This window comes from Gadus morhua, chromosome 4, assembly GCF_902167405.1.
Source record: "Gadus morhua chromosome 4, gadMor3.0, whole genome shotgun sequence".
NCBI classification, from domain to species: Eukaryota; Metazoa; Chordata; class Actinopteri; order Gadiformes; family Gadidae; genus Gadus; species Gadus morhua.
In genome coordinates this window covers 19,332,510-19,343,408 of record NC_044051.1, presented here as the reverse complement: position 1 = coordinate 19,343,408, position 10,899 = coordinate 19,332,510, and the positions used below count along the sequence as shown (strand labels likewise).

Here is a 10,899-nt window from a genome sequence, read left to right as displayed (position 1 = left end):
TTTCTTCCAACCTAAGGTGATCGCCTAGGGCGGCAAATGCGTTGGGGGCGCCCTCTGGCGGCGGCCTTGCGAAATAAAACATGTTTATTTAACATGTTTCCAAATGGAACGGACAAGGGGGGGATTTAGAAGCAGACATGAGTTCAGTTTAGCAATTCAAATGTGAAGGACAAATCTTTGCGCATTTTATGTTTTAATGGCAACTGCTTAACTTTATATGAATGTTTTCCCCTTTGTTCTCAGATTTTGGAGATGGAGAGATAAACAAACTCATCAGTCACTTACGACCTCTTCTGCTGTCTGCTGGAGTGGATGTGGAGTTGATCCCTGATCAATGGACAATTCTCAAGACTGAATTGTACACAGCAGGATTCAGCCAAGCTGTCTAAAACATGTCATACTGATATACCTTAACAGTAGCATTTTTAAGCAAGTGCTTGAAAAGCTCTTTATAATTGTCGGATATTGTGAGACAGTTTTATTTCATCAGCAATCAGAGTGAATGCCATTTGTTAAAGGCACAATCCAAATATGATGCTATCTTTTAAAACTAAAGTTGCATTTGAAAATAATTGTTTGCATGTGCATAATGCTGTCTGACCCTGCTAAAGGAACCTTTGAGAAGACCTGGCCTACTGTAAACCGAATGCTCCGCCATAGGTGTCCTGATGTCCTTGATCTCTTTGATGCGCTCCTCACCATCCCTGCAACTACAGCTAATGCGAAAGAGGGTTCAGTGTGATGAATCAGGTAAAGAGTGACTGGCGCTCACGCCTGAAAGGTGAGACCCTCTCCGACCTTCTGAAAACCCAGTTGTGCTCACCTGACATCAAAGTCTTCGATCCAACCAAAGCCATTGACATCTAGCATGCTGACAGTTCCGCTCACGCGTTTGTGCGCAAACATGGAACAAAACAAACTGAGGATGGCTCAGATTCAGATGAACAAATGAGTTCAGAGAGTGCTGAAGAAATGTGGTAAAGCTCTGAAATTATCAAAATGAAAAGTTAATGATTTTTTTGTTGCATGCATGTACTGTATGTGTATGTATTGTAGCCTACTTGAATTGTTGTAATACAATCCAAAATGTTCGTAGAACCGGGCCTGTGTAAATGTTCGTGAGGATTAGGCTGTACGCTATGATAAGGCCTACAGTCGGAGCCATAGGTCTCCTGAACAGCCTCTCATGTCTCGTGTAGTTAATTGGCTCAAGTTGTGACCAATCAATATCAATTGGTAATTGATAATTCGTTGATCGCTCGCTGCTGTACTGCAATTTCTTCAGGGCAATGAATGGATAAAGGAGGACTGTAGTCATTCGCTGACGGTTTATTTATTTTTATTACATTAAATAAAAAATAGAATACAATAAATTGGCATGAGCCCAGCGGAGACTTTATATCTAAAAGAGCGTGCGGCCGGAAGTACCTTTGGACCTCGGCGACGCGCCTGACAACCCCGCAAACTAAAGCGGTGATCTGGTGTCAAGACGCTCTCTCAACCCGGGACTTCGAGTTCTGCCCCTGAGAGCCGGAATACCCAAAAGGGTCATGCGACTCAAGTCATCGACTGCATGTTAACATGAACTCCAGACAGCACCAGACTCTTCTGCTGCTGCTGCTGGTGTGCGGCGGCGGGGCCATCGAGATCATCAGCACGGGCATCGCCGTCGGCATGGCAGCCGCGCTCACCGGCTTCCTAGCCAGCTATCCCAACATCTTCTACTATTTCCACGAATGTTGTCGAGCGGAATGGATTTCCTTCAACAAAACGGGTACGATTAAACCACCGATAAGTAGCTCCCTCATACCTTACGATGAAGTCTGATCGTCTGTGTTAAGTTACTGTTACTAAGTACATTACTACTGTCCAGGGTGTACGGTAGTAGCTGGAAGCTCGGTTCAACAAGATGTCGTTAGGGGATAATGTATGTGTTAAATGAATACTCTAGGTCGGGAAAGGTTAACCGAAAGCAGTAACGTCGCGTTGGCTTAAAGTAACTTTTATCATCGGTCGCTAACGGGTGACGTCAACGTCGCGGATGAATTACGTCAACGAATAAGGGAAAGTACTCCTGAGCGGCGCTCTGGGGCGATGTGCGGTTGTTTAACGCTTCCTCTCTCCCGTGTTTTTATTGATGTGAATTTATTAGCTCACTAATGTACGGCGTTAAGAGAGAGTGACGATGGGAACGACATGCAGGGCCTTGCTCGTGTGTTTTTTAACAGCAAACCTCGTCGTGAACGCCTTCGAGCCGTTCACAACAACGATAGCTGTAGGGGTTACCGCCGCTCTGGGCCGCACAATATACAATTACTTCCATGAGAGTTGCGATCCGAAATGGGTACAGTTGAATGCAACAGGTGAGAACTGTGCAATTTACCTTTTGCGGTTAAGATGGATCCCTAGTACCGAGTCAACAGCGGGCTTTGATGTGGAATAACATGTCGAGTTTGGCCTAGTGGAACGACAACACTCACGAGTGCATACCGACCAATCAGATTTTACTTTGCATAATATATCGTTAGAAACGGCTATACATTTTGAAAAGCTTTCATGTTGTGCAACCCGAGACGTACGAAAATGCGCAATTCAAAAAATTGTACTTTCACTTTCAGGTTTGCAGGCAGACCTGGAAAGCCAACTGTTCGGTCAGCATATAGCTTCTCGCATTATTCTGAAAGCTGTGACTGGATTCATGAACAATAACAACCCGAAGAAGCCTCTGGTCCTCTCTCTCCATGGGTGGACTGGCACGGGGAAGAATTTCGTCAGTCAGCTTATTGCAGATAACATCTACAAGAAGGGGATGGACAGCAGCTTTGTCCACATATTTACCTCTGAACTCCATTTCCCGCATGCAAGCCAAATTGAGACATATAAGGTAGTCTGAGATTGAATTTTATTTAAATACAATCTGCTAGTACTAGTTGACTGGTGCATGTTGTCCTTTCTCTAATAGCTGTCTCCCCTTCCTCTGCAGACTCAGTTACAGCATTGGATCAGAGGAAATGTTACCAACTGTGCCCATTCCATGTTCATCTTTGATGAGATGGACAAGATGCATCCTGGCCTGATTGACAGCATAAAGCCATTTGTGGACTACTATGAAAAGCTGGATGGTGTGTCATATCGGAAAGCCATCTTCATCTTCCTCAGGTGATTAAAGCGTTCTGGTGGAGATTGGCTGCGGAGCATCACCCAAGTGGGTGCTACACACTGGTGGTGGTTAGTAAGGTCCCCCCTTCACTGTTAAGCATCTGAGTGTCTAGAAAAGCACTATATAAATTCAATCCATTATTATTATTATTACAGACATTTTTTGTTTCGAGTTATACTCCAAATAATATATACACAGCAAAGATGGATGAACTTTATGGAAACTGTTTGAAAGCCTCAGTTTCAACTGATGCTGTTCAGATTTTGTCCTACCCTTGAACAGGGCCAACGAGGGCCCCTTGAACAAAATACGAATGCAATACAAATAATGCTGCGTTATCTTGATGACATGTGAGGCATCAAATGAGTGCCGTCGCCTAGAGTCCGACTTAAATGACTGCAGCGCGAGGGTGAGCCAGCTTATAAAAGAGAGGAAGACCTTCATCTGAACGTACGCTAACGTATGCAAATCCGTGGCCAGTTCGAATCCCGACCTGGTAGGCCAAATATTTGGACAGGGGGAGTACTGCAGTACTCTCCTATGTCCTCATCCACCTCCACGGATGAGGTGCAAGCAAGGCCCCTGAGACCCCCCACTGCTCCCAGGGCGCACTGCGGCTGCCCACTGCTCCAGGATGTCGGTGTGCCCCCTTGAGTGTTGTGGACCTCTGACTAGGTCACTCCTCTGTGTTCACCGGTTCCCGGATGGGTCAAAAGCAGAGAAAAAAAATTCAATAAAGGATAACTTAACTTAAATCTCGCCCCTCTCGCCATAGCCTACAACAATGTGAATATTCTGCATATTCCTATGATAATCGTGTTATAAAAGACTGATGGAATACTCATCCTATATAGCCTAAAATCGACTTTGGTGTGACTGTATGTATACAGTCATTCAACTCAATGATTTGTTATTTGTCGTGTTTAAAAAAAATCTAACAATCGTGTTCAATGTAAAATGACCTTGCGTTAGTCAGTGCTCTCTATCACAAAGGACAACCGGCTAATTATATATTTTTTATATTTAGCCGTTTTTTTTTTTTTTTCTTCTCCTTTAGATCACTTTGTTCTAAGTCTAGATATACTTAGTGAACAAACATTTGTACACAAATATAAATTGCTGACCGCCATCTGATCTGCACGCTTCATCCGTTTAGGGGAAACACTGATGTATTCTTTTACTATGTTTGCAAAATCAAGCTTGATAAACGTCTGGACAATCTTATCTACTTTCGAGCACATGGGCGTTGACCTAACATTACTGATATTCCTGATAGTAATGCTGGGGGAGAGAGTATCACGCACACCACCTTGGATTTCTGGAAAACGGGAAAAGACCGAGAGGAACTTGCGCTGAAGGATGTAGAGATGTCCCTCTCTCTGGCTGTGTTCAACAACAAGAATAGTGAGTATGATGTCATGTTTCCCGACGAGACTTGGTGTGCCGTATAAATTACGGCGTTCGATGTAAGAAATTCTTGCAGAGACTCGCAGAAGAGAAACCATATCATCAAACAAAGTCCTGCCACACGTGGGAAACTGGTCTGTGTGTTTAAACCATTGAGCGGCCTCTCCTAGCATCACAATAGAGTGGCAAAGTCACGCCCCTTCTGGTATAGCCCATGGGACCTATGAGATCGAAAATATGAATGAGTTTCAATGGAGAGAAAGTAATTATTTTCTGGTCCCAGTCTTTATATGCCCTGGATTACACATGTTTGTGGATTTGAATGATAATTTTTCATGTCAAGAGTTTGACAGTTTATTGTGCAATTGTTCAGTTAAAGGCTGTAGAGATAACACAATGAGAAAGACTACATGTCTCGTATGTGACGTCACGCTCCCTGCGACTGGTGTGGACAAGACCGATAATCTCCCCATTGGCATAACTGAAACTCTCCACATGCCCCGACTTAAAATGGTTTTCACCTCTTTCGATGCTTTTATCCTCCCCTTGGAAAAAAGCGCTGAAGTGGAGCAGAGAGATCGCCATGTCTGTACCGGAGTTCCAAGTGCGGGCGGTGACGTCAGTGTTTCCCCCAGCACTGTGTTGTTAAGGCGGCCGCCTTAACAACAATAGGGCCCCGCCTTGACTACCACCAATGTATATAAATAAAATTAAATATAAAAAATATATATATGTTTTCTTTTAGATATTATTTTTAATTATTATGCATTAACAAAGTAGAAAACTCTCGTAGGGAAAGAAAACATACTTCCATCAGGTGTAAAAAATAAAGATCAATAATGCATGGGTAATACTGTTCATATCAATGGTCGTGCACCTTGACCACCTTGACTAAGACATTTACTGGGGGAAAAACCGTACGTATATCATTCGCGTCGAGAGCAGCGAAGAGCTGTAGTTCACAAAGCGGCCTCACACAAAACCTAACAATATCGAACTCCTCCACGAAAATGTTTAGTTTTCTTTGCATGAAAAATTATCATTTAAATCCATTCATATTTTTCGATCTCATAGGTCCCATGGGCTCTACCGGAAGGGGTGTGACTTCGCCACTCTATAACTGCCATTGGCATGCCTTTAGAGAGCTATCAATAGCATTTTGTGTGAACCTTCCTTTTAATTGCTTTGCGAAGACATACCACCAAGCAATATTTGTCAGGTTTCCAAGCAAAAGTCCCTTCATAGTGTGCATCTCTCACTGCCTGTAAACATAGCAGGTGGAGACCAATGCCTCACAATCAGGTTTGTAACAACTGATGGTTTTTATAAAGTTGTTCAATTGGTAAATTGTGTTCAATAACACACAATCACAATATCATGTCAGTGGGTTTGGGATCCACTCATCAGTCTGGGTTTCACTTTGTTACGGCAGAGCTTCAATGCAGCATTAAGGTTTCCCAACACACACGAGTTCCAAGTATGAGCGTTGGCCTACATTGAACGATCACAAAGCAAATGGGTGGTTTGAACATGGTGCAAATGTAACACTTGTGTCGCTTAGAACTAGAAAATGACGCTACTGGGCCAGTCATAGGTTCATGGGGAGTGGTGGTGAAAAACATAGAAATTAAAGAATGGAGACGGGGTGTATAATAATATATCTGTCAGTTTACTTAAATAAGAAAAGATTAAATATTAAATAGATCAATAAATAGATAGGGAAATGAAATAATTATTTGCAATAAAATATACAATAAATATTCTTAACCCTTTTAAGAATCCCTTTTCCTTTTGAATATGTTTTTGTTCAGGTATTAAATGGTGCTAAATAAATATTACATTTGTTCTTTTACATAGTTTGTACAACTATAGTTGTTCTGCTAAATAAATACCGGTATATGAAATAAATGTTATATGAAATAAATGGGCTTACTTTTGTGGGAGGTTTCGCTAAATGCTCTACAGCAGAATGGTTGCTAAGAACTCATAAAAAAAAAGTGTTTGATTTTTTTAATTGATAAACCTAAATAATCGAATACACACTCTGCATTCATGCATGTCATTTGCTACACCGCCTTTTTCACCACACAATGGACGGAGTGCATCCTGAAATTAGTGCCCCTATGTACTGAATCAAGTTTGAAGTGATTTTGTATCGCATTGTGATCCTTGAATCAAATTGAGTCATGAGATACCGAAAGATCAAAGCCCCTAGGCGGAACCACTCCGAGTGGGTGAAAGACATGCATTATGACAGATCAGGAGTTGAGTTGAACCTTTCAGACCTTAATCAAACAACAATCCCTTGCATTGTAAATGCAGTCTCTTACCCTTCTGTTTGCATTGACCATCTCATCATTTGACCTTTGCATGTCTCACGGGCGAGTCTCTTAAACCTTAAGGTCAAAACGTTGGGGCGATAACCCTCAACTATTCCAGATTGAATTAGTATTGTGGGAAAGGCTTTATTTTTTTACATGGTCACGGATTCTTCAAACGACTAACACTTCTTGTGACTTTGTGCAGGTGGATTGTGGCATACCAGTCTGATAGACAAGAACCTGGTGGACTTCTTTGTCCCCTTCTTGCCCCTGGAGTACCGGCACGTTGTTCAGTGTGCCATGGCTGAGATGGAAGCCAGGGGCCTACCGCCAAACCCTGATTTGGCTAACCAAGTGGCCAGCGAGTTAACCTACTTCCCCAAGTCTGACCGAGTCTTCTCTGTCAAGGGCTGCAAGACGATAGAGAGCAAGCTGGACTACTATCTATAATTAAATCACCTTGGTGATCGATTGTGGTTTGGATTGTGCTTGGTAATTCTTGCGGTTCCTCTTCAAACGACTGGGTCTTATGTAGAGGAGGGCATTCGAGTTGAGGGCGACGGCGTCAGGCTGCTCTCTAAAGAATGAACTCGATGATCGCCGATCACAGAACACTGGAGAATATGAGAAGATGTGTCAGCTCTTTTCTACATGCAGTCCTATGTGAAATCAAGAGATGGTCTGATAATTGATCATACCTTTCGTCTGAACCACATGAAAGGAATCTGAACTACATTAAGTGAAAACAGTAATTGTGATCTTTTGCAATTGAACAAGAAGATACTTCTTTTGGAAAGTGTTTCAGGAAGCCACCAATTGTAGAAATGTTTTCCATCGCGCCTTAACTGGATAACTCATGTTTTTTACACCCATGAAAATAGTTTTGATTTTCAAATCATTTCATGTTTTTTCATTTAAGCCATTGAAAGAATTATCTACACTATCGATGGGGACACAATGTCTTCTGTTCTAACTGCAATTGAACATTCTTATGTTATTTTAAAAAAATGATTATGGGGTTTGTTGCATCATGTCCACGGTTTCTAAAATGTACCATCACAGTCAGTGTTGTTTAAGAAGAAAATCCAACACATTTTTATGCCAACATCTTGCAGCATTGGGTATCATTCAAGAGATTATTTACAGTCCCCTTACTACTGATGGCAATTCGTGTTTCATGAATTTAGGGGTGATTTTATGAGTAATTGTATATAACTAAGTTATATTGCACTGTATAATTTAGAAGTTTGATACCAATACATAATCTGGTGGGGGTCAAAGGAGATCTTCCTCTTATACCCAAATAGACCTATCTTCATCTTCATATGTCTCTAGAATAATTTAATTGTAATTCTATGATGGCTTCAAGTTTTTGAAAACTGTCCTTTGTTTTGAAGCAAATACGGATCAGTTAAAAAAAAATAAACTCTTTTTCAACCGACCGCCACTGTACTTACTGTGCCTTATTGTAGCTCTGTAATAACCTCCTTCAGTGCATAAGAGAAAGGTTTCAAGGCTGTGGGAGTTGCTGGTCTGTTTCCACAGAAATCGGGGAGAATATTTGTGTCTGTTACCACTGACCCACAGCAAGCAATATACAATATTTTGAATTGAATCCATTGGTTTAAGATAATGTAAGAATATGGATGTAAATCAGGTATTTCCAACTGAGACTTATAGGATATACAAACCATGCCTTTTTACACAAATAAAAGGCAATTGGTCCAATGGTTCATTGTAGTTTTCGTTGGCTTTTTTATTTTTCTTTGTAAAAGTATCTTAACCTAACCTGGATACCATCCTGATCATATGACTCACCTTTGAGGACATTTAATAATTAGTCTGTCTACATAATCAGGGACATTATCGTTATCAGGTTTTCTACACCTACCCTCTTTTTTAGGGGTACAGTATGTGTGTGTGTGTGTGTGTTAAACACCTGGGTTTTTTATGGTTCGAGACACAAGCTATTAGCCACATCTGTCCAGCAAAATAAATTCATCATCTTTATTGTCCAGTCACAACAATTCTGGGTGTTTTTCACATCAACGCTCCTGGTGGTGTCCCTAAAAGACTGTTTGTGTTGGGGCCCGCGTGACCACCTAGGTTAATTGCTGTCTGATGGTCTTCTTGATGGCCCACTTTCGGCCGGTGCACGGCTGCAGAATCAGCAGGGGCCCAAAGTTCAAGTATATTAATGCATCTCTCGAAGTCAGCCACTGTGTTTGGGTTTGTGTGGGTGTGTGTGTGAGTATCATCTTTGTTGTTTGTTTTATGGTCTCATCCTCTTAACAGCCTGGTTGGATTACAGGCTTACATAATAATTATACAGTAAATATATAAGAATACAAATACCTATATAACTCACTCATTCACCTTCCAGTGGCACGCTGTGGACTGAGTTAATCTCAGAATGCAGTTAAAATGAATGAAAACTCCAACCCTCAGGAGCTATTCTGTGATATTACATATTTGTAAACATAGGCCTACCTGATGGTAAACAAATCCACACTGGCTGACTCAGTGTTTTTTATATAGTGCAAAAATGCAGAGTAGGACCTTTTTCGCCTGAGTGAGCTGGGAAAATGTGATTCAAAATTGTTAAACTCACAATAAGATTACAAAATATGATATTCAATTACATTAAGTCACATTCAATTTACTTGCCCACATACCTGTTTGGAAAAAGGAACAAAAAAAAGAAAAATTAACATGATTAACTTCTTTCACCCAAAAACGTTCATTCAATTCAATTAAATTCAATTTTATTTGTATAGCCCTTAATCACAATTACAGTCTCAAAGGGCTTAACAGGCCAAATATTTATGACACCCCCCTTTACCCAAGCCCCCACAAGGGCAAGAAAAAACTCCCTTGAAATTAGCAAAGAAGAAATCTTGGGAAGAAACGCTTAGTAGGGGATCCCTTCTTCCAGGGATGGTCAGGAGTGCAATGGGTGCCATAATTGACAGGTAAATACATGCACATCATATTAAATTGGTGATGTGGTGCTGGCCGGTTAACCATGAGGAGAGTCAGACAGAATTGTGAATTAGAACGGAAAAATACATAGTGGGAATGTATACTGTATTAACAAAAGCACAAACAAACACAGAGTGGTCTTCACATCGCATCTGTGTCGTTTTCACACTCCTATGTTCCAAATGCAAGATTGTAGAGGTGCGTTTTGAGCTTTCCTTTGAATAGCTCCACAGAGTCAGCTTCCCTGATCACTGGTGGCAGCATATTCCATAGGAAGGGTGCTCGATAGGCAAACCCTCTCTGTCCAGCCGATTTCATTTGAACCTTCGGCAGTGAAAGTAGGCCAGCTCCCGAAGCCTGGAGGGAGCGAGAAGGACTATAAGGAATGATCAGGTCCTTCAGGTAGGATGGAGATAATCCATGCAAGGCTTTATAGGTTAGCAGTAGCACCTTAAAGTCCGATCTGAAAGTTATTGGTAGCAGACCACCACCATGGCAGGGGTGTAGGGTGGTGGTTTAGTGGTCCCTCTCTCCCTTGTCCATACTGGCCTTGGGGTGACTGATCTGTGATCACACCCACTGAGTGTCTTTCTCTTTACAGAGCAGTAGCTAAACAACCAACATCTAAATGCTGAATCAATCAAAATAAATGAATCTCTAAATAGCGTTTAGACGTCGGCGTGTTCTGCTAAATGGCGGAGGCATTCCCCATTGGGATGTTCCAGGCCTGGTAGTCTTGTACTCATCTATCCAGACCTCAGCCACTCGCAGGGCGTTGCGGCGTGTATAGAAGGCAATGTTACCGATGTACGCCTTCTGCACGCAGGCGAAGCCACCCTTGAGCAAGGCAGCACCTCCAAGATAGCCTACCCCCGCACATCCACACCGGGTAACAGTGCGATAAGGTTGCTGGTCTTTTGTATGTGTGCTATGTTACATGTTGTTGAAGAGTCAATCTTGTTATGAGAGGAATAGCAGTTAAATACTTGAATAAAAAAAGGGTTAAAGTTTTTTAATTTATATTTTTAG

At 41.7% G+C, this 10,899-nt stretch overlaps 1 protein-coding gene across 2 annotated transcripts; it reads left to right on the top strand.

Moving 5' to 3' along the window:
• Positions 1 to 1,368: 1,368 nt before the first annotated feature.
• LOC115542104 (torsin-1A) lies at positions 1,369 to 8,621 on the top strand. 2 transcript variants are annotated; one of them, XM_030354225.1, is made up of 5 exons: positions 1,369 to 1,774; positions 2,619 to 2,884; positions 2,984 to 3,159; positions 4,437 to 4,564; positions 7,094 to 8,621. In XM_030354225.1, exons 1-5 carry the CDS (start codon positions 1,582 to 1,584, stop codon positions 7,336 to 7,338), a joined length of 1,008 nt encoding a protein of 335 aa, XP_030210085.1. In that variant the 5' UTR covers positions 1,369 to 1,581; the 3' UTR covers positions 7,339 to 8,621. The 2 variants fall into 2 exon arrangements, with proteins under 2 accessions (XP_030210085.1, XP_030210086.1); XM_030354226.1 differs by lacking the exon at positions 1,369 to 1,774 and adding an exon at positions 2,022 to 2,363.
• The last annotated feature ends 2,278 nt before the right edge of the window (positions 8,622 to 10,899 follow it).

What these genes read in the sequence shown, in the direction of transcription:
- LOC115542104 (XM_030354225.1), top strand. Translation starts at nt 1,582, where the DNA reads ATGAACTCCAGACAGCACCAGACTCTTCTGCTGCTGCTGCTGGTGTGC. An exon ending in GCCAAATTGAGACATATAAG is followed by an intron (nt 2,885 to 2,983) that starts GTAGTCTGAGAT and finishes CTTCCTCTGCAG; the next exon opens with ACTCAGTTACAGCATTGGAT. An exon ending in GCCATCTTCATCTTCCTCAG is followed by an intron (nt 3,160 to 4,436) that starts GTGATTAAAGCG and finishes TATTCCTGATAG; the next exon opens with TAATGCTGGGGGAGAGAGTA.